The sequence below is a fragment of the Macadamia integrifolia genome, chromosome 3 (assembly GCF_013358625.1).
Source record: "Macadamia integrifolia cultivar HAES 741 chromosome 3, SCU_Mint_v3, whole genome shotgun sequence".
NCBI lineage: Eukaryota > Viridiplantae > Streptophyta > Magnoliopsida > Proteales > Proteaceae > Macadamia > Macadamia integrifolia.
The window spans coordinates 24,101,712-24,125,654 of record NC_056559.1 but is presented as its reverse complement, the minus strand read 5'-3'; the positions used below and the strand labels follow the sequence as shown (position 1 = coordinate 24,125,654).

Genomic DNA, 23,943 nt, shown 5'->3' with positions numbered 1-23,943 from the left:
TATAATCCCTATTGAGAGGACGATAATGAGTATATGTCTTGAAGTGTGACCTCACTTAAATGATTTAGAGATGCTTGTCTTAAGGTGTAGGACCATTTGTTAGTTGGTGTCCTTGTTCTGAGGTTAGGAGTTGAGACCATATTCTTGGCATGGTACAAAAATATATAATATAAATATGCAAAGAAAGTGAAAATTGGTCAAAAAGTAGAAAGTAAGTATAGAATTTCTAGGAGCTAGACAGAACACTGTGCCTCATGAAGTGGGGTGTTTTGATCGAACTTCTTAGGAAGGAACACTTCTAAAAAAAACTTAGCATCATTGTCTTTGTTGGCATATGCATAAAGCGAAGCTACTTAGTAACTTGGGTTTTTGGTGTTTGCTCCACCATGTTATTCAGGCCAAATGTAGTGGAGTAGAATGTGGTTTGTCTTAGGGTTGGTTGTGCTTTAGAAGATACAAGGGTCGTCCCTATTTGAGATGTGTGATTGTTCCTAAATCTTTTATGGAATTGTTCCTAAATCTTTTATGGAATATTAAAGTTCAAGTGTGGGGGTCCCTCTGTTGATGTGCTCTAATTGAAAGAGGGTGTGTGTTTTGTACTTGTTGGAAGCTTTAAATGGTAATTTTTCAAGTTAATTTGAATTTTGGATGTATATTCACTGCAAACACCCACGAGACACAACTCGTCCACTAGGGTAACTTAGGAGTTTAAAGGCTTGTTGCACGTGCTAAATGCAACCGTGATTCCTACGAAAGTGACTTAGGCTTTTTCTTTTGTTTCTTTATTTATTTGTCTAGCTCGAGGATGAGCAAAAGTTAAGTATGGGGGAATTTGATGAGCACAATAATATGTGAAATCTTAGGGATATAAGTGTACATTTTGCCCCATATTGGATAGAAATACTTCTTTTTTTTTTTCTTTTTTTTTTAATTTTCAAGTCTACAAGAGAAAATGCTTAAAGTGAATCAAGAACCGGTCCAAGCTTAAACTAACTTATCCAAAGGTGGGACCCACTCATTGGTACCACATCCTATCTTCTACAAAATCCTGAGGATTATTCTCTCTCCTTGCCAACGCACAAGATCTTGAAGATGCTATGCAAAGATTCCTTTATGATTTAGTTAAGATTGTAAGATATTGGTTAATATTGCAGGGAAGAAATAGAATTTGTTAATTTTGAAAACAGAATCTCTCTTTCATCACACAATATCTCAGAGAATGAGGATTTTTACCAAGATTTAATTTAATTTTATTTTCTTTCTTTTATTAAAGAAGACTCGTAGAAGGAAGGAGACAAGACCAAAGCCCTATAAAAGCCCCTTCCTCCCCCTCCTAGAAGGATTATTTTCCTTAGTTTATTTTCTAGTTTATGCTTAGTTCTCTTCTCTCTCTCCTTATGTTTCTTCAAGTGATTAATGATAATGAAATTCAATTTTTAATTGTTAGTTTATTTAATTATTAGTTTACTTAGTTAATTTAGTTTAATTTAATTAGTGCAATCCATAGTTCTACCTTTCAAATTTTATAGTTCTAGGAAAGAATTGGTTCAAGTGACAAGAATCATGAATTTTCAAGTTCAAGAGAGCTTACACATAATCAAGGTATGTTTATTAGTAGAATTAAGATTTTTATAAAAATCCTAATTCCACTACTTTTATAAAAATCTTAATTCTACTAATAAACATACCTTGATTATGTGTAAGCTGAATTGAAACTTGATCGATTTGGAGTGATGGTATTGGAATATAATTGTTGATGAAGAACTTGCTCTCTTGAACTTGAAAATTCTTGATTCTTGTCACTTGAACCAATTCTTTCCTAGAACTAGAAAATTTGAAAGGTAGAACTATGGATTGCACTAATTAAATTAAACTAAATTATGAACTAAATTAACAAAGTAAACTAATAATTAAATAAAGATAAATTTGGGATCCTCAGCTGGGATAATATTGAGACACTGAGATGGATACCAAGAACAACGGAGGAGAGTGTAGCTCTGAGTGTAGCTCTGAGGCGGAGGGAATTCTGGGATTCCATGGGGATCGGCCGCCGGATAGAGGTAAACAATAAAAAATCACTGATTTTTGGTCGGCTGTACATAGGCATCACACCCTCCAGGATCCTGGGGAGGCCCCTAGCATATAGCATGAGACTGAAACAGGTTCTGACAGAAACATAGAGAAGGGGACTGAGACGCAGTCTCAGAAGGAGGCTACCATCGAGGCTTTACCTGTATTTAGGGATGGCGGGATTGTCCAGAGGGAGAAATCCTATGCTACGGTGACGAAGAGATCCCTTCCGAACATCGAGAACCTTCCAGATCTGATTCATGCAGGGCCCCTCACTAAGGTAGTTATCCCTCAGGAAGCATATGAGGAGAAGCTGCAAAGTTTCAATTTTGCGCTGATCGGGAGAGTCAATTTTCGATTTATTTCGATGAATGATGTGCGAAGTGCTGCCAAGGAAGCCTGGAATCTGAAAGGTAGAGTAACTCTTGCTCCCTTGGGGAAAGGCTTTATTCTTCTCTGATTTGAAATCGAAGGGGACATGTCATCCATGTGGAAACGAGGTCCAGTTAAGGTGAAGGGACAGGTCATTCGTTTTTAGCGATGGCGCCCAAAATTTAGTATTCACGATGACCATACCCAAACTAAATTAGTGTGGATTCACTATCCTGAACTGCCTATGGAATATTGGCATGAGCGAATTTTACTATCAATGGCCAAGGCCTCTAGCCGCCCTGTGGAGGTAGACCATAGGACGAGGAACGCCACTATGGGCAGCTATGCACGTATCCTCGTAGAGGTGGAACTTGGGGGTTCTCGTGTGGAGGAGATCCAGGTGGAGAGAAAGCAACCGAGAACGAACACTCTATTCTGGTTTAAGCAGAGAATCTTGTATGAAGACGAGATTGGAAGATGCTCGTTTTGTAAAAAACTAGGTCATTCTATCACCCAATGCTGGGAGAAAAAAGGTAAGGAGAGGTCCGATGAAGGCTTAAAGGGAGATGCAGCTGTGACTCTGGACCAAGGAGGTGTTGGCCAGACAGAGGGTGGGCAGCTCTCACCGGCGTCAAATCCTGATGCTTCCAGTGACATTGGAAGGGCTAATTTGGAAGGAAATATTCCGCCTCTCTTTTCTAAGGAAAATACCATAAACAACGGAAATCCTCCAATGGGAGATTCCCCTCCTATTTTGGAAGGTAATCTGGATAGGAATCAAAGTGATTTGGAGATATTCCTCCCAATATCTCACGCTCCTACTAGTAATACTGATGATCCGTTTATGGTGGATAATCCACTTGGTGAAGGTGGATATGAATATGGATCAGACCAAGCTGAATCCGAATTCTCTTCCTCTGAGAAGGAAACGCAGGCTTCTGAGGAAGAAAATATGCATAAGGCTGCTGTGCCGATCATGGTAGGTGTGCCAGAAAATGCGGGGAGTGAGAAGGTGCAGCATAAATTATGCCCTCGCGAGAATAGAGTGTCGTATACCGCTGGTCGTGGAGGAAGAACCCAAGTTAGAGGTGGCAAGAGTGGGAGAACTCAGAACTGGGGCGAGGAGGTTCATGTGGTCTCTAGCATGGCGTCATCTCAATACTTAGGAGGCAAGATGATTATTCAACACCAAGAGATTGCAGAACTGGATAATGCCATATGCAGGGCAGAGGAAGAAAGTAGAAAAGGGAAGACAATCGCAGTGACGGGGCAGGCGTCAAGGTCTGACCGTGAGACTGTGCTCCATAGGTGATTTTATGAAGATCCTGTTTTGGAATATCAGAGGGATGTGAAAGGCGTTTGGTAAACGCGCCTTGAGGGACATTATAAATAAGAAGGACCCAGACCTTCTGTGTATTGCAGAGCCGATGATCTCAGTGAGTGATTTCTCGAATCTATTTTTTAATAAATTGGGACTTCATAGCGATGTTATCTTTAATCATAGAGCAGATAGAGTCTCTAACCTGTGGATTCTTTGGAAGCGCAATCTGAGGGCACCCGTGGTTGTCTCTACTTCGGAGCAACACATAACTGCCTCCATGTCTTGGGGGTCCCATCGAATACAGGTGACATTTGTGCATGCCAGCTGCTTCAGAGCAGAGAGAAGAATTTTATGGACGCTTTTGGCGGCTGATTCCCCTTTGGTTCCTACCCCGTGGGCGATGATGGGTGATTTCAACGCCACTCTTCACTCTCATGAAAAGCAAGGCCCAGGGAACTTTAGTCTAGGCTCTGCAGCGGAGTTTGGAGCCATGGTAGATGCTTGCTCCATGTCTCAGGTTCCCTCGATTGGCAGAAAATTCACTTGGACAAACAATCGATGCAGTGGAAATGTTTGTTCGGTTCTAGACAGAAGTTTCTGTAACAAAGAATGGCTTGATAGTTTTCAGAATTGTTCCCAATATGTTCTTCAACGTATTGGTTCTGATCATGCCCCATTGCTTCTTATGTCTGAATATAGTCAGAGGCCTCAGAATTTCCCATTTAGATTTCACCGATTCTGGATGGATCATGACGACTTCGATAGAGTGGTGGCGGATTCTTGGTCGGAATGGATTTCGGGAGATCCTATCTATGTCCTTGTCAATAAGCTTAAAAAGCTTAAGGGTGTGATCAGAGACTGGGTAAGGTCTGCTTTTCCTCACCTGGATAGGGCGATGGAAGAGGCAAAGAGGGATCTAGCTCAGATTCAGGAGCAGATTGATATACAAGGTATGGATGATCAGTTGTTTTCCTTGGAGGCTGAGGCTAAGACTACCCTGATTAAGGTCATGGAGAATCATGAAAAAATGTGGGCTGAAAAAGCAAGGATTAGATGGCTGAAATTTGGTGATAGAAACTCTAAATTCTTCCACCTTTCTACAAAAATGAGGAGGAATAAGAACACGATTAGATCACTTAAGAAGCAGGACGGCTCTATGGTTGATGATCCCATCCAAATAGGGAACTACATAGTTGATTTCTATGAGAATTTTCACAAAGTTACCCCGACTGTTCAGCATGAGGAATTACTGGATAACATTCCCTTGATCTTGAACCAAGCTGATCATTACCACTTGGATGCCCTTCTTGGTGATGCAGAGATTAAAAGGACTATGTGGGAGCTTGATCCGAACAGCTCGCCAGGTCCTGACGACTTCCCTGGGGCTTTCTTCAGAAGATGCTGGCACATTGTGGAAAAAGAAGTGAGCAATGCAGTCAGATGTTTTTTCAGCTCAAGCTACATACAGCAGGGTGTGAACAATAATTTCCTTGTGCTGATCCCAAAGGTAGATGGGGCTGATAACCTAGGTAACTTCCGGCCCCTATGCATGGGAAATTTCTTCTGCAAAATTATTACAAAGGTGATGGCATTGAGGTTGGAGCCTCTGCTTCCCAGATTAATATCTGATGGGCAAGGAGCATTTCAAGGAAAGATTATTCATGATAATATTATTATTGCTTCAGAGCTTGCAAACTTGATGTTCTCATCCACCAGAGGAGGGGGTATCGGCATAAAAATCGACATCAGAAAAGCCTATGATACAATTGACTGGAAGTTTATCTTTCAGGTGATGCATAGATTTGGTTTCTCTGAGAGATGGATTGGCTGGCTCAACCAAATTCTAATATCTTCTAAGATTTCAATTCTAGTTAATGGAGGTCCGCAAGGTTTTTTTAATGTGGAACGAGGCCTGAGACAAGGTGATCCGATTTCGCCGATGCTGTTTATAATCGTAGAAGAAGTTCTATTTCGGGGATTGAAGGGGTTAATCCAATCAAACCAAATAAAGCCAATCCAGGGCCCAAGAGGTGCTGAAACCCCAGGGCACATCTTGTTCGCGGATGACATCTTTATATTCACTAATGCTTCCCAGAGGTATGTCAACAATCTAAAATTTTTTTTGACAAAATATCAAGAATTTTCAGGTCAATGCATCAATCTTGATAAAAGTAAGCTTTTCTTCGGCAAGATTAATTCAGCAAGGAGGCAGAATATCTCTAATATTTTGGGAATTCGAAGTTGTAGCTTCCCTACAAAATATTTAGGGGTTGAAATCTTTAAGGGTCGGTTAAAAATAAAACGCTCTCATGCCTGTTATGGACAGTGTGAAGAAGCGCCTTGCAGGGTGGAAGGGTAAGCTTCTTTCAATGGCGGGAAGAACAGAACTAGTCATATCTGTGATCTCTAGCATCCCTACTCACAATCTTGCTGTATACTGGTGGCCCTCATCTCTTCTAGCTACTATGGAGAGATGGATGCGAAACTTTATATGGACAGGGGAGGTGGAAAGTACGAGAGCAATTACAGTGAAGTGGAATACTCTGTGCAAGCCCAAAGATGAAGGGGGACTAGGGATCAGGAAGCTAAGAGACTCAAATAAAGCTATGCTGTGTAAAATGGTTTGGAGAATTAAACATGGGAAATCGAATGCTAGCTCCTTCCTTCGTGCAAGATTTGTTAAGAATGATGGTAAATTTTCCAAGGGAAGCAGGCCTTCATCAATTGCCCTGGGGATTTGGAAGTCATGGGACTTTGTGTCAGAGTACGAGAGGTGGGTTATTGGCAATGGAAATTTGACAAACTTTTGGAAGGATAAATGGTGGGGACCTAAATATCTGATGGAGGAGATACAGACTATGGACCTTTCCCCCCCTAATACTAATGCCAAAGTGTGTGATTTTATCCAGGATGGTCAATGGAACTTCCCTATAGTACAGTCTGAACTTCTAAATAATATTTTTAACTCTATCAAGGAGATAGTTATTTGCCCTGATCAGATGGAGGACTTCTGCGCCTGGGAATTATCTCCTATGGGGAATTTTTCTACGACTTCTGCATGGGATGAAATTAGAGAAAAATCCCCAAAAGTTCCTTGGTTCTCTTTGATTTGGAGGAAAGATCTTCCCCCACGGTATTCTACCCTAGGATGGCGGCTTGCTCATAGGAAACCCCCAATGGACGAGCTGATCAAAGCGAAAGGCATCATGATGGCATCGAGATGCTTCCTTTGCAACCAAGATGAAGATGGCATTGACCATGTATTTATTCATTGTCCATGCTCAACTTGCATATGGGAAAGGTTCTGTGATTGTTTTGGGATTTCTTGGCCGATGCATCAATCTATAGAAGGTTTGATAAAATGGTGGAAGTCCAAGGCAAGAATCTTAAACTTAAAAAACCCATGGCTACTGAGCTTCTCAATCATTGCCACTAATATTTGGTGGGAGAGAAATAGACGAAGCCATGAGGACAAGGCTCGATCCGATGCGCATATTTTTGAATTAATTTGCCATGAGCTTGGTCTTTGTTTGGGTAGTTCGAAGGGTGAAGTGAAGAGCATCAGTGATCTCTCATGCTGCAGGAAATTGGGGTTACATGTAAAGGCCCCTAAGTATATTCTGCCTCTAGAAGTTCATTGGTGTAAACCCCAGTCGAATTGGTTTAAAATCAATGTAGACGAGAGTTCTCTAGGGAACCCAGGAAGGGCAGGTACTGGTGGCATTGCTCGTAACAAAGAGGGTCAGATTTGCAACTATTTTAGTATTTATTTAGGCACTAAAAAAATCTTTGAGGCTGAGTTTGAAGCGGTTTTGGAAGGTTTGATCATGGCAAAGAGATATGGTGCGAGAGAAGTGTGGGTTGAGTTAGATTCTGCTGGTGTGGTGTCTGCTGTGCAGAAGAACCAAGTCCCATGGTTTGTGCTCCAACGATGGAGAGCTATTCTCCCCTATTTGAACTCTATTTCGTAGAAAATTTTGCATTGTTTTCGCGAGCCAAATGTGGTTGCAGATTATTTGGCAAGGAAGGCTTCAAAATCAGGAATCACAGAAACCTCTGTGACATTCCCAAGTCATATTATGATGGAGATTGAAAATGATGCAATGGACAGGCATAGATTCAGATTTTGCTAGGGTGTTTCTTGCTTTCTCTACTGATGGCCATGCTGAAGGTGGAGAGAGCAAGTTTCTCTAGCGGTCTCGGTTGTGTTTCCTTTCTTTTTCTGTTGGTGTATTTTCCCCTTTTATTTTAATAATAGCATCTTTTAACAAAAAAGACTAATAAACTAATAATAGCCTTTGGTGCCTTGTCTCCCATTACATTCATCCGCGCCTTGAGTAGACACTCAAACGACTCATTTGTTTCATTCACAAACAAACCACATCCATACAAAATAGATTAAGCATGATGGTTCACAGATGTAAATGGCCCAAATGGCATCAATATTGATTCTTCTTATATATAGTGTCAGATACCACAACATCACCAAACAGTTTATAAATTCCACTAACTATTCCATCATCAAATATATTGATGGAATAAATGAATCTAGGATCCATTACTTGCATGAAGTCAAATATGTTAAAATATCCTATCTTTCTTTACGGCTATGTTTGATTGCAAGGGGAATTAAAGAGAATGGAAGTGAAATTTTCATATTTTAACAAGAAATATAAGTAATCATTACCCCATTTCACTATAACATTAACTTTAAATCATTCTATATTTAACTTGCGTCCAAAATCCTATGTTATAATATGTAAAATAAAAATTATAGGTAAGATATATCATTACTAAACATGTTAAAATAATTAAGTAATTTATATAATTACATTAGATTACATGGGACAATGAATCTAATGATTACAAAAAAACATTTCTATTAATATGAAAATTTCACTTTACTTTCATATAAATTTCAATTACAACCAAACGGAGCCTTGGTTCTTTTCATTTAACTTTTAAGCATCTCCCTTGAAACACGTTAAATTATGATAACCACATAAGCTGTCCATAAAGACATCACAAATCTCTTGGCATTCCCATGCAATTACATTTCAGGAAAGAAAACGGTATTGGTAAATTTGTGTTACGTAGACACGTTGTTAACAATCATCGGTTTTATTTTATAGAGAAGGAAACGTTAGTCAAGCTTAAAACTTCTTAGAAATCATTGTAGCAAACCACCAGTTATAAAAATCCAAAATAAATAACCAATCTTAAAAAACTCATCTTTGATATATTTTTGGAAAGATATAATACAACTCGCTAGTGTGTGTTTATGCATAGATATAGTAGATGTGAAAAGATCGCACCAATAATGCTCGTGCGTGTCTTTCCATTGGCTGCATACGCTAGCAGGTAGATAATCTCTATGTCTAAATTAAAAAAAAAAAAAAAAAAAAAAAAAAAAAAATGAAACTCTAACTAAGGCAAGGGTCTTTTCTTTGGGAAGGTGTTTTGTGTAGGGGAGTACGATTTCTACATTTGCACGAGGCCAATAGATGCGAAAGAAGAAGCATCAATAGAGGTGTCATATTCTATTTTATAGGGAGGGTTTTATCCAAGATGAGCACACCACTGGATGGCTGGGAGGGGGATTGGGCGTACTAATGGGGAAGGATCAAGAAAGACGGTGGTTCAACTGGGCACCCAGGTGTGCAATATGGAACTCAAACCTCACTACAAGTCCCAGTCAAGGTTTTTACAAGCCGAAGGGCCTTTACTAAGAAAGGATAGAGACTCTTTCTTTTTCTTGAATATTTCAGTGAAATCAATCCGAAATTGAAGTAGAAATCATGCAAAGACAGCCCTAAAGAAGTTTATTTATAACCTCTAGAAGTTACAACCAGACAAACCCTAATTGAACTCTGTGAGGTTTCTTCAACTTCAACCCAATATACCTTGATTTAAACTCAAGAAGAGTGAAGGATAGCAGAGATCAATATGCAGGTGCCAAATGATGGCAAAGGATGCTTTGTTGCTATGATTCTGAAGTTTAAGAAAGCTTTTACCAAAAAAGCAAAAAAAAAAGAAAGTTAAGAAAACTAGTCATCAAATCAATAAGATGATGGTTGGAATCTTCATCAAACGGTTCAATCTCCACGTTGATCATCAGGCTGGTCCAGCTGCTGAAAAGCCACATGCAGGTTCACACGGCAATATTCAGTTTCAGACTGTTGAAAATGGTGGCCAACAGAATAACAGCAACTCTGGAAAGATCGAGATAAAGAACATTGGTGGCTCCTGCAACAAATAAGTAGTTAAGTAAGTCTGGTCTGAATCAGTGATTGGTTCAACCATGGATGATCTTGGTGAACTCTAATTTTTTTTTATATATTTTTGTCTGCAGATTGTAAATTATTATTATCTTTTTGATGAAGAGAAATAGGTTAAAAAAAAAAAAATGTAACTATGAATTAATGAAAATACGAGTTCGATCATGAATGGTGTCTGACATGGCTGATTATTTTTTGTATTAACTAGTTAATCAAGCAATCAACATGGCATAAAAATTCTTTGGGAGAGGCGGTGAGTGACAGTGAGATCCAATGGCTGGGGGCATATCGGGTCCCTCTCAATCACGATCACTGTAGAAGATTTGAATCCGTATCATAAGTCCCGAAAACCAATCAAAAGAGTCCTTCCGTGTTTTCTGGGTTAGGTTAACAATTTTTTTTATTCTAATATCAAGAACATGTAATAAATATGAAGAAAGTTTGCCGTCTTTGTTGACCCTATTGCAATCTTCCTCTCACACTGGAGTTCTCTTCATTGGTTTCAAACTTCAACTCTAGATCTATGGATCTCAATCTGTACTTCACACGCTTTATGCATGTGATCTGATCTAGGGTTTGAGCTGCATCGATCTATGGAGATATGACTTTACTGAGCTTCTTCGAAGTAGTAGGGGAAGACCAGTTTCTCCAGTGTGATCACGGGAAGAAGATAGCTTCGAAGCTGAAGATACGAGGAAGGGAAGTGTAGTATTATAGAAGGCGGACGTGGGGTAGGGAATCGAAGACATGTTGGAAAGGAAGGGAGGTGGCTAGTTTAGGGGGACTGAGGTCGCCGGTGAAGATGAGGAGGGAGATGAAGCGAGAAGCCACCATGGAGGTGAAGTTTATAAGAAAGCTATGCCCCATGATCGATGCCTCTTCACTCCCATTGATCCCTGAAGTACCAACAGGTTGTAAGAGAGATGAGATAGTGATAGTGATTAAAATAAGGAGAGAGAAGAAAATGGGCGTGGGAGAGAGATGAAAAGGTTGAATAAAAAATGGAAAACTCTTTATTTTATGATACGTTTCTAGGGAAGTAATAATAGTGATTGAAGAGTGATGATGGAAGTCATGAAATGGTGTTATCTTTTTACGGTTTTAACCACGTTTTTGTGCTTCATTTTGGAGATTGTAAGCAATTAAAAAACTTAATCTTTCCTTAAGGTGAGTCCAGTTTCACACTATATGTTAATGATGTATTAGTATTGCAGAATAAATTGAGAATGCCATCTCATGGCTAACTAAACAGAACTCTTAGGTATACCTACTAAAAACCCTTCTGCTTCAGGTATACTTTTATTGATTGAAATACCATTATATTTTTCTTCAATAGGACATAAGGTTCCCCTATTGTAATAACGAAAAAAATCATATATAATTTGCACCCGGTCTTCCGATAAGTTGTTAAACAGTACTTGGGTTATCCATCCCTTTCCTATACCTGAAAGTACTGAGCTAGAGGGTTGTGAGTTCACCATGGGGTTATAGGATTCTTCACCCCTGTCTCACTTGGCTTGACATGCATCCATGAAGTGAGTGTGCGATAGAGTATGCATGATGATTGATATATATATATATATATATTAAGAGGAGCAATGTGATATTTAAAATGAATGAAAGTATTACAAGGATAATATAAGAAAGCACAACAAAAGGCCCTCATCCCACCACTATCACCAAGATATAAATCAACTAAATAACCGAGGTTTTCCTAGAGCATCCCAATTAATATATGCAATAGCAAACCGAGGAGGAGTTTCCCAAATGTTTGTCATTCTTGGAGTTGCAACATGCTTTGCAAGTAGATCCGCTATTGAATTAACCTCTCTATAGCAATGAATTACCTCACAAGATATTCTATTCAAATAGCTCTTATAAAATAACCATTGCTGAGGAAACCATCAAGGAATAGATCCTCTTTTAATACACCATACGACTGATTGTGAATCATACTTCAATCAAATTCGAGAAAGATCAAGACCATAGCAATCTGAATGGCTTCAAAAAATTCTGCAAGCTCTGTCCAAAAATTAGTTGACACCTTCAAAAAAGGAAAAGCAATGTCGGGTGAAAGTCCCAAAGACCAAACAAAAAGAGTCCTAACAAATTTGTTTTACAAGCAAAGACCCAAACAATATGACAATCCTAAAAATGGGTTTAGTGAAGTTTGACAATTCAGTCCTCATTGGAGTGTCGCCTCTGTGCATTGTGAGGACAAAAGATTTCAAAACCTCTCTTCTCAATTATGTAAAAAAAAAAAAAAAAAAAAAAGAGGTATCAATCGTCTTTATTGACTGAGTCACTATCTAGATAGGGTCTAATATCCGAAATTAATAAAAAAATAAAAAATGACTCCACTTTGAAATGATTTTATAAAAAGTTAGGATTCGTGTCAGGTTGCAATATGAGAAAGGTGCTAAACACCTTGGTCCATTCAGAAAAAAATGGACTTCTACTCTAAGTATTGAGATTTATAATTGGGCAATCTAGCATACATACTAAATAATATAAGCTCAAAAAAGAGAAGGAAAGAGATGTATATCTCAATCCAGCTGTGCTGCAAGGTTACTATACGGGAATGTAAAACAAATATGCTAATATAATATACAAAGACATAGCAAAATTCTGAAGCTATCATACATACATGCTGAAAATTACCAAATTACCACTTAACATACAAGCATGAAGAAGCATGTAAAGCACACAGACAAAGTGATTAGGGTCATTTAAACATGAAATATTTAACAAATACAATATAAAAAGGTTTAACATCAAACTCATCAGAATAAAAGCATTGGAAATTCGTGTACAAAAGAAATAAAGAAAAATATCCCTACAATTAGACTAAGACTTGAAGAAGAGCAAACATGGAAACCAGGCGGGGAGAAGGTCCTATATTTAAAAACATTGACGAAAACCTTTAAAATACATCAAAACGATCCTAGAGCATCGAAAATATCTTGAAAAGCTTTTAAAACATAGTTTATGTGGTGTAATTAATCAACGGAAAAATACATTGAAAAATTAGATTTTTCTTATATTGGAATAAAATGTTTTGATCATTTCAGATTTTTTTTAGACAAAATAAAAATTTCTGTCGTTTTAAAAATGCTTTTTTAGCTACAAGTTTCTTAGTCTATTTCAAAATACTATGGCACATAACCACTTTTCTTGTATTGTTAAATGTAGATTTCTTCTGCGGAAGTCTGAGAGTCAGATTCTTCATTGGGAGTCAATATCGACGTATGTATCTTGTATTTAAGAATGGGCACGGAGAGAAGAAGTGTGGAGGAGAAGCAGCCAAGCTCATTCCTTTTGCTTTCTCGTCCAAAGCAGTGCAGCGTTTCCTTACTTTCCAACTCTTACCTATAGAAGAGTACCCAAAAAACAAAGCTATAGATGTACCAACACCAAGCGTATTAGCATACTCCAACTTGCACCTTCATATCTACCAACAAGAAACCTCATGCACCTTTCCTATTGGACCTACTAAGTAGGTCAAGAAAAAATTTCTTAGAACTACTAGATTAAAACGATAACCATAAAACAAGTAGATTTACAAGAAAAATAGATCGGTGTAAACTAAGGTCAACCCTAATTGATTTATAATTTATTTTCTTATGTAGTAAATCTAGGCAATTTTCCCTTATATTATTAATAAGTGGGAGGATCACCTTGGTTATGAGATGGGACTAGGTTTCTGTATCAATTATATGTTCTTTACCTATGCTAATTAATTTAAAATAGTTACTATAAATATAAATAAAAGAGTTACATGTAATCTTTTGCCCTATTTTTTGTTAAATAATCAATAATTCTTGAATCTGAATCCGAATTTGAATATTTTTTTTTCTGAATTTTTTTTTATTAAATCAATAAATTAACCAAATGAATTATCCCAAATAATTACAAAATTCTAATTTACTAATTATGTTAACAAAGTAAGAGATTTAAAGGAAAATGGGCACTAGCAATAGCATTTCCCGGCAATTACTTTTCACTTCCAGCTAAACTATAAACAACTTCACTTAATAAGAAGCCTATAATAACTCAAACTAATAAGGCTCGTTCCTCACCCTATTTTGAATTTGAGGACTGAAGGATGGCAGAGAATATGCAGCTACAAAATGGTGGCAAAGCATGTTTTGTAGTTGCTATGTTTCAGAAGGTTAGGAAAGCATTTTTTGGTGAAGAGAAAGTTGAGAAAGCTATCACAAAAAAAAAGAAGAAAAAGAAAACAGTTAAGAAAGCCATTCATCAAATGAATAAGATTGTGGATGGAACCGTCATCAACCAGTACTTCAACTTCCACATTGGTCATCAGGATGATCCATCTACAGGAAACCCAGTTAAGTTTCAGACTGCTGAAGCTGGTGGTAAACAGAAGAATAACAACTCTGGAGAGATCAAAATAGAGAACATTGGTGGCCCCTGCAACAAAAATTATGTAGTTAAGTAAGTGTATAGTTGATTCCATAAAGTTATGTACAGTTTTTGCTTCCTTGCCAGCCAATGCTTTGTGGGGTTTCTACAGTAGTAAATAGTTTGTTTGAGGGATCCTGATCATCATCTCACGATTGGAAGCACCCTGACACGTACTTCAAAGACTCCCAACGGCAACCGTCTTGTCTAGATGAACTCTATTTTCACCATTTGTTCAATGAATTGAATGTAAATATATTTTATCTGGTGGATTCTTTCATTTGGACCCCAAAATTTTGATTTTTTTATTCTCTTACTAAAAAAAATGTAATAGAATAAGGAGAGATTTTTCCTTCTCTATTGACCCTATCTCATCTCTCTCCCTCATCTCAATCTTTCTCTTATTCTCTCTAATGGAATTCTTCTTCTTCTTCTTCTCTTTCACTGTTGATGATACGGCCCATGTTCAAGCTGGACTTGGTGCCGTCTCTTCCTCCGGTTCTTGGGATGTCTATAAGTCAACGACGCCGCCGGTTTCAAAATTTCACCTTTAGATCTATGGATCTCAAGCTGTCCTTTACACGCTTGTTGGATCTGTTGCTTGAGCATGGAAACTCATAGTTGTGATTTGATTTAGGGCTCAAGAAGCATGATCTTCAGTGATAACCTAGATTCTCCCAAGTCGTAAGGGAAACCAGCTTCTCCAGTGTGATCATGGGGACGACGGCTTTGAAGCTGAAGATATGAGGAAGAGACCTTTAGTTCGACAGAACCAACGGACCTTTAGTTCCTGCGCTTGCTTGCCAGTGTCATCAAGGTTAGGGCTTGAGATTTTGTTGTCAGGGTGTTGATGTATACAATTACCCTACACTTCTCAACCGAGTCAACATCCTTTACAGCTACTGCAACCGTTACAGTGAGTATCCGGCGGCTGGGAGCATCCAGATACACATTCGAAGGGGTTCCTGATCACCGGATGCTCACTGCACTGTGGCTGCAGAGGATTTAAAGAGTTTTCAACAGATTTGAGATTTTAGGTGAAATGATAGCTAACATGGTATCAAATCTCAGGGAAGAAAAGAAGGATGGAGAAGGGGAGAGGTCGCCGGTGAACTGGAGGAAGATGGAGTGGGAAGTCGCCATGGAGATGAAGTAGATAACATCGGTTTTACCCGGTTTCAGTCGGGCTATAAGTGAGATGAGACTGGGTTGAATAAAGAAACAACGTATGAAATGGTTTGGATAAAAAATAAAATATTTGATGGGAACACAGAAAATTATTAACAAATTAGGAGACATATGAAAGGGGTTGAATAAAAAATAAAATATTTGATGGCAAACCTAGCAAATGATTAGGGTTTCATGCCAAACGAAGAATTAATAATCTTGCATCAAAAGTGAGTAGTAAGATATGAAAATTGATAGTTACTTTGGCATTCTCTCCTTAATATTAGTTTTTGTGAATGAGTTCGGGCCAAGTCCTTAATGATTAATTTGTTTTACGAAAAAGTGGAAGAGATAAAATGGGGTGAAAAATTTGTGCTTGTTTTCCACAAACTATCATGAATATGAGTTGGGTAAAAAACTCAGGAGACAAAGTCATTGATGCAATAATTACTGTTTGTTGCTAACATTCAATTTTTCCCATCCCACTCACTTCCAAAACCCTACTAAAATTGATAGCGAAAAGTTGTTTTGTTTGTCTCTCTTTCTCTTGTCCTCCTGTTTCCCTCCTTTTTTCCATAGATTGTCAGCCTATAACTCAATTTCTTATCTTTGCCATAAAATCTCATGACTCCACTAAAACTTACATATTTCATTATATTTTTTTTCACTTGTTAACTCAACTCACAACATATGAATCAACCCACATGTGAACCAAACCTCAGTAGCAACTAGGGGTGTCAATTGGTCGGGTCGGTCCGGTTTCGGTCGGGCTTAATCGGGCTTGAAGACTTTTAAAGGTTGCACCGTGTCCGCCCATTTAACTAATCGGGCTTAGTTAGTGAGGGCATGGTACACTTTATATTCGGTCGGTCGGTCTCGGGCTATAATTGGACTATTAAAATCGAGCCTTAATCGGGTTTTAATCGGGCCTTAACCAGGCCACGAACATGTTTAATGTTAAACGGGCGTAACCGGTTTTTAAACGGGCCTTCTTTAATTGTTGAGTTTAATTGTATTACTTCTTTAAATAGAGAGGAATCTACTCTCTTCCAAGTCACATATTTACAAACATCACAAAAGATCCAAAGCATTGATCCAACATCCTCATAATTAAATTATTTAGAAACATCATAAAAAATCCTAAATCCTTATCCTGTCCAAGCATCCCACAATTAAAATATTTAGAATCATAAAAAGTCCTAAATCCTTGTCCAAGCATCTCATAATTAAAATATTTAGAATCATAAAAAGTCCTAAATCCTTATCCAAGCATCCCACAATTAACATATTTAGAGGAATCTACTCTCTTGCAAGTCACATATTTAAAAATATCACAAAAAATCCAAAGCATTGATCCAACATCCTCATAATTAAATTATTTAGAAACATCATAAAAAATCCTAAATCTTGTAATAATATTCTAGCATTGAAAGCTGTAGTCAACTTGGAGAATCCCAAATACAACAACTTATTGGCATATGAACATGCATGGAGTCTCTATCAGTGTTTCCCATACAAGCTGAATTTGTGTTGGTTTTCAATTCCTTCGCCTCCTCTTCTTCTGATCCTTTTCAGCTGCATGCTTCAACTGCAAACAATGACAGGAGGGGGAGCCCAGGTCAACAAAATATGGCCTTAATTCATTAGCTTCTACTAGGTAAAACGGAAACAAAGAATAGCTAATTAACAGAGTTTACACCCACCATGATTATGAGAATTCGGACGAAGACAGCAGCAAAATCAGTGAAAAGAGTCAAAGAGTGCTTCACATAGTCAAGTTCCCCAAGGTGTGCCCTCTCAATTATTTCTTGTGTGTCCACCACAATGTACCCAACAAAGAGCAACAACCCGAAATATAACTGCAAAAGTTGTTTGATAAGAACAACACAAAATTGGTAAGATGCTTCATAATCAACTATCAGAAACGGGGGACGCTACTTTACTTCGAATGTAATTTTACCTCAAACTGAAAAAGTGCTGTGGAGCCCCCAAAGATGGAGGATGCAAAGTGCAACCAAAAGAGGATGGAGAGGCCAGAGGACAACAGTCCTCCCAAGTAAAGATACTCTCTACGCTTTGCCAACATTGCAGCCGGTCCAAGCATCCCACAATTAAAATATTTAGAATAATAAAAAGTCCTAAATCATTGTCCAAGCATCTCATAATTAAAATATTTAGAATCATAAAAAGTCCTAAATCCTTATCCAAGCATCCCACAATTAACGTATTTAGAAATATCACAAAAAATCTTAAATTCGTATCCAAACATCCCCAAAGTTAAATATTTAGTTACATGACTCAAAATTATCCTGATTTCGTCCAATCTGGAGTGCTTCAACATCAATCCCACCTAATAGAAAATAGATGAAGCATAAACATTAGTAAATGTAAAGATAAAAGATAGCGAATATGTCATAATCAAAGAACAAGAATGATATTACCCATGGAATTTCACCTAACAGACTAAACATTAGCTGCAGTAGAGGCATTAGAAGATCTTTGTGTAGGTTCTACTGTAATATTAGTATCACCACTCACATCCAAAGACAACAGATTCCCTAAAGCATTAGCCAAATCACTGGCATCATCAACCGGTTTAGCTTTAAAAGTGTACACAATGAAGAAGAGGACATTTGTTTAACGGATGAAAAATGTATATTTACATAGTTTGAAATTACCTCTAAAGTCTACTCCGAACATCCAATCTCGAAGGCAAATCAACGCTTCAGCATTTGTAGGCAATAGCTTACTTCTGTATTTGTCAATAACTCTACCTCCAGCACTAAAAGCTGATTCAGAAGCAACAGTTGATACCGGAATAGCCAACACATCCCGTGCCATCCGAGAAAGATCACGATACTTTGATCCTTGTGACTTCCAAAAGGCCAATACATCATAATGCTTGATCGGATCTTTAATCCTTGGCTCTTCTAGATATAAATCTAATTCGGATTTATCTTGTATTACAGTAGTAGTAGAACTCTCATACATAGATAGCTCCTACAAAACAAAATAATCAAAATGAATAATGTAATATATTGAATTAAAATATATGTTTTAAACAACCAAAAAAAAAAACATAATGATTTATACCTCCCAATCTAAAACATCTCCAACTGTATTGTCCTCAATAGCATGTGATTGAAATCCCCTCTCTTCCTCAGTTATCTCCATGCACCGGTACTCTTCAAAGAGTCGTGCTAAGGTCGATTTCACAAGGTTAAACTTTTCCATTGCTCTTGAATCCAAACTGTATATCTTCTCAAAAGCATACCTAACAAAGATTAGCTTGTAACGAGGATCAAATACAACAGCAATAGCTAAAATGATGCTATATGAGTCCCAATACTTATCAAACTTCTTTTTCATTTCTTGTGCCATCTTTTTCACATAGTCTTCTCCCTGATTTATCGTTTTCAACAAAGACAAATGTATTTTCCATACATTATGAAAATACAAATTTGCTGTTGGGTACTTTGACCCAGACAATAATTCAGTAATGTCATTAAAAGGCTTCAAAAAGGAACATAAGTGTTCAATCTTTTTCCAATCCTCATTGCTTGGACACACTTTAAAATTTTTATCCACCAACTCTAGTTGTTGAAATGCAGTCTGATAGACAATGGCAGAATCAAGCATGTGATAAGTCGAGTTCCACCTTGTGGAAACATCCCCATGCAACCCTTTCTGACTTGGTATATCCAATTGTTTGCAGCATTCAAGAAAATTTACTTTCCTTGCTTGAGATGCCTTCACATATGCTACACTCGATCGAACAAAATGTACAGATTCATCAATGCACTTCAAACCATCTTGTACAATTAGGTTCAATATATGAGCACAACATCTGTTGTGAAAAAACTCACCACTACACAACAATGCCTTCTTTAATACCAAACTTTTTTTCAAGTGCTCAATAAAACAAAGGTTAGCACCGGCATTATCTAATGTAACAGAGAACAATTTCTTCTTAATGCCCCAATCCAACAACATATTTGAAGCAATTTCACATATATTAGCTCCTGTGTGTGGGGGTGGCATGATGCAAAATTTCAATAATTTTTTATGTAGTACCCATTTTGTGTCAATATAATGACAAGTGAGAGAAATATAGGATTCAGTGGTTACAGAAGTCCACAAATCAGTAGTCAATGACATTCTACCATTGAAGGAACTCAAAAAATCCTTTATCCTCTTGCTTTCTCTAGCATGCAATTTCAAAATATCAGCCATTTGGGTATTCCTACTAATAGGACTAAATTGTGGATAAAGATAAGAAATCAAAGCCCTAAACTTTTCATACTTGACGAATACCAAGGGCAACTTATGTCTGACAATAAGTGTGGTAATCATATCTCGAACTACATCTGCATCAATCCTCTTAGTTTTCAGTGCCACATTCCCATCACCTCCACCCAATAACATTTGAGCAACATCATTATTTTTACGCTTGAGGCAAGACTTAAGATGTTTCCTCAAACTACCAGTGCCATTGATAGATGAGTCAGCCAGATATATATTCCCACAAGCCTTGCATTTTGCTCTCTGTCTTCCATCAGGATCTTTGTCTTTAGGGATATTAATAAACTCTTTCCAAACTATGGAAGTTTTTTTCCTATTTCTTGGTAAAGTACTAACTTTAGCAGATGAAACAACTGGCCCAGTATTATGATCAGATGCAATTCTTGAACTAGACGGACTAAAACCCTTTGTTTACTTCATTAACAGACATCTGAACTTCTTGATCTTTTTGATTTGACATTATGCAATTCAACTGAATAAAACAACAATAGAATGCAAAATAATAAATATAAATTGAATCTTCCTCAAAATAAAACAATATTGTTCAAATTCATGTTAATAAGACTTAACATTTATTCAGTAAAAAATAAATCCCCACTAATTTAAGGTCTTGCATCGTTTCAACTCATTTAGGCAATAGATATCATAATCTAAGGCATGGATATATTTACAATTGAAATTCCAAAAAATTATTATGTAATCAGTGAAACATGCTTTCTACATGAATTATCAGTAAATAAAATTTCATACACATCAAGTGGAGCAGATATTGTCAAAGAAACGGTTAGTAACTCAATATTAATCCCAACAAGTACATGATGACATCATTAAATTCTTCAAAGGGGATGCTCCTTGAAAACCCTTATCAAAATGCTTCTTTCTCATTGAAAACATAAGGCTCACCTTTTCCATTTAATTTGTAACAATCATAAGCTTGCTAAAACAACTAAACCTGCTGAGTAACAGACCAATAATTTTTTAAGCCCCTTCTAATCTTTTGGGATAACAAAAATAAAAAAGGTAACATTAGAAGATTTGATGTGCTGACCTATCAAGAAAACACACACACGTGCACACAAAAGATTTCTTCATGGTTGTGCACAAAGAACACATATAAACAATGCATGAAACAATTTTAATTAGTGCCACAACAATGCCAGAAAAGTAAAATTATGTCCCAGCTGATGCAGTCGAGGCAGGAAATCGATAATCAAGTGTCATCATAGCCTAAAAAGATGTCCATTTCGTAGGAATTATAGACAGCAAAGTTGATGGTGGAAAGCACCATTACTGGATCCATTCATGGCCCCTCATAATGAAAAATCAAACTTCCAAAGCAGAAGGCATGAGAAATATACAGATAGCAAACACCAGAGTCATTCAGGGGCATATTGAGGCATAAACTTAGTGTGAAAAAAATTTATTCCTTGTATAAAATTGTGATAACAAGTTTCCACCCAGCAATTGAACTCTCAAGCAGTTAGTCACGCTCAGCCCCTTCAGAGTACTGTAAGAATTCCCTAACACATGACCTGGGGATATTTTGTCATTCTATCCCATAAGATAAACCTACATTTACAATAACATCACTCTAGTGTATTTCTTTACATCCATAAACAACAAAGGTTCCATCGAAAAACTCCAAATGAAAATTTATGAAGGTTTCAACCCTTATATAATCATTTGAGTATCCAAAACTTCCAATTCCTACCATTATTCAACGGTTTATCCAAATACAGCAACAAAGTTGTTATACTAAACTCCATGAATCAAGCACAATGGTGGAACATGATTAATGTAGCTGACTGAAGTAGTTGGGATAAGGATTTGCAAGTTGAGCAGCAAAATATTCATCTTCAATATTTTCTCTTCATAACTCATGGAAATAAAAAATGTACAGACAATCTTTGCATAAGGTATATTTGTTAGCCTTGAATAGCAAGCATCATCATTGTTCATCTTCAAACATAACCCTGAGGTTGACATTCAATGTGCCATACATGAGGGAATTAAATGAAAATAAAAGAGAACCATATTTTAAAATTCAACCAAATATCTATTCAAAATCGATACTATCCCACATAGCATCTACAAATATTAGACTCTCAAACTCACAACAAACAAATGAGAAACCAATGAAGGGAAGATCAACCGAAAACATTGATCCATCAAAAGTGAATTAGGAAGTGATGTACGGATTTTATTTTCATGAACATAAACACGGTATGGAATTTATGTGATAAATTCATCAAGAAGAAACAATAATGGAGCTCATAAAGCATAGCATGGATTCTTGTCATGAACAAAGAAAAGCATAAATAAATTTCAGGTAATGGATTCATCAGGTAGACCTGATATACTATGTCATATACATCCAAATCAGAAGTCATATAAACATCCAACCACAGAACCACCGCAACTCTAAAGTCTAAACCATAGTGAAACCATTCAAAACAGATTTCTAGATCAAGGAAAAAAGAAAGATATGCACTAATCATGCGATTAACAATTTTAGAATTCTAGGAATGGCCTACTTAAGCCAAACATAACCACCTAATTAGAAGCATAACTTAGGCCCAGGTTTACGGAGCAAGAAAATAGATCAACGTTGGACAGGCATCCGGTTCCCATGGAGAGCGAGAGACAGACAGACAGATAGATTTAAATGCTTGTGTTTAGAATGTTTAGATTTTCCTTCATTACCCAATGAGTGTCAACAATAGATGGTGGATTTCATATACCTTAAAATCAATAACAAGAACAAGAAAAAGCTACTGCGGATGATCACAATGCTACGCGTCAATAGAATTCTACAAGAAAATTTTAAAGAATAGAAAAAACAAACGAGTGAATGGGAAAAGTAACTAACAGCTTTGTCTCTGTCATTGACGTGTGAGAACCTGCTCCTCCAAGAAGGATGTACCACTACCTGCAAGAAAGTAAAAACACCTTGAGCAGAGAAAATGCATAGAAACAGTGAAAATCAGAGAGAGAAAGAGTAGGTTCCACATAAAACAATCCATATGCAGTGAGGAGAACAAAAAACATCAGAAAGGGGGAAAAAAGTCTCATTGACAGAGAAAAATCTCAGAGCGAAAGAGGAGAGAGATCCAAAGAAATGTCTCCCTAAATAAAAAACAGTTACTCGAGAAAGCAGAGGAAGGATAAGCAATACACACAAATCAGCCATAGCGACTGCTTGACTGATTCAAAGTTATATTTACATGAAGCTCAAAACAAGAAGCTCACAAATGATCCGGAATCAAGAGAAATACCATGTAACTTCAAGCACAAAAACAAAGAGGTAGAGTCCAAACCTGTGCTCGTCCTTAATTAAAAAAAAAAACACAAAAGAATGAAAGATCTCTAAAGCAAGAGAGAAGTAGCTCAAAGAATGAACACAGCAGAATCGTTTAAAGAAAAAAAAAATTGGACAGACACAGAGAAACAAAGCGAATGGCGAATCGACGACGACGAAAACCACAGCGGCGGCCGCGGCAGTGTTAAACGAAGAGAAAGGTACTAGGGTTTTTGGTTTTTTTTCTTTTTAACTCTTTCATATGGGGGTAAAATAGGTATCTTACAACCGGGCCGGGCTAGGCCAGTGCAAAATAGATCGGTTTCAGTCGGGTATTAATTGATCGGTCTCGATCAAGTACCCTACGGTCCAAGTATCACGACTGAGACCGATCCGTTACCATATCAAACAAACAAGGCCTAACCAAAAGCAAGGTCTTTTTATTGAATTAGTTTTGGGGACAAAGATTGACGCAATATGTATTGATGTCTATGGACTCATGTTGGGGTCAGGATGCATATGGTCCTATCTATCTATTTTGTGGTTCGTCTCTTTGATGATGACTAGTTGCCAGGCGTTTGTTTTATTCTCAAGATTCTCTTGATCATTAGTCATTGGTGTGGTTTGATGGTACCTGTACTATTTGTTAAGGATCTCTTGACCAAATAAGTAGGGGAAAGTTGTTATGTTTCTATTTCTCTCTTACTATT

The 23,943-nt window shown here is 37.3% G+C and overlaps 1 protein-coding gene across 1 annotated transcript; it reads right to left on the bottom strand.

The window, feature by feature from the left end:
* Positions 1–16,983: 16,983 nt before the first annotated feature.
* LOC122073238 (bax inhibitor 1-like) lies at positions 16,984–17,753 on the bottom strand. Its single transcript, XM_042637779.1, has 3 exons — positions 17,594–17,753; positions 17,337–17,492; positions 16,984–17,221 (listed from the first exon to the last, which is right to left on the bottom strand). The coding sequence occupies exons 1-3, from the start codon at positions 17,735–17,737 to the stop codon at positions 17,171–17,173; spliced, it is 351 nt and encodes a 116-aa protein (XP_042493713.1). The 5' UTR covers positions 17,738–17,753; the 3' UTR covers positions 16,984–17,170.
* Positions 17,754–23,943: the final 6,190 nt, after the last annotated feature.

What these genes read in the sequence shown, in the direction of transcription:
- LOC122073238 (XM_042637779.1), bottom strand. Translation starts at nt 17,737, where the DNA reads ATGCTTGGACCGGCTGCAATGTTGGCAAAGCGTAGAGAGTATCTTTAC. An exon ending in CAGCACTTTTTCAGTTTGAG is followed by an intron (nt 17,493 to 17,593) that starts GTAAAATTACAT and finishes CAACTTTTGCAG; the next exon opens with TTATATTTCGGGTTGTTGCT. An exon ending in TCCGAATTCTCATAATCATG is followed by an intron (nt 17,222 to 17,336) that starts GTGGGTGTAAAC and finishes CATTGTTTGCAG; the next exon opens with TTGAAGCATGCAGCTGAAAA.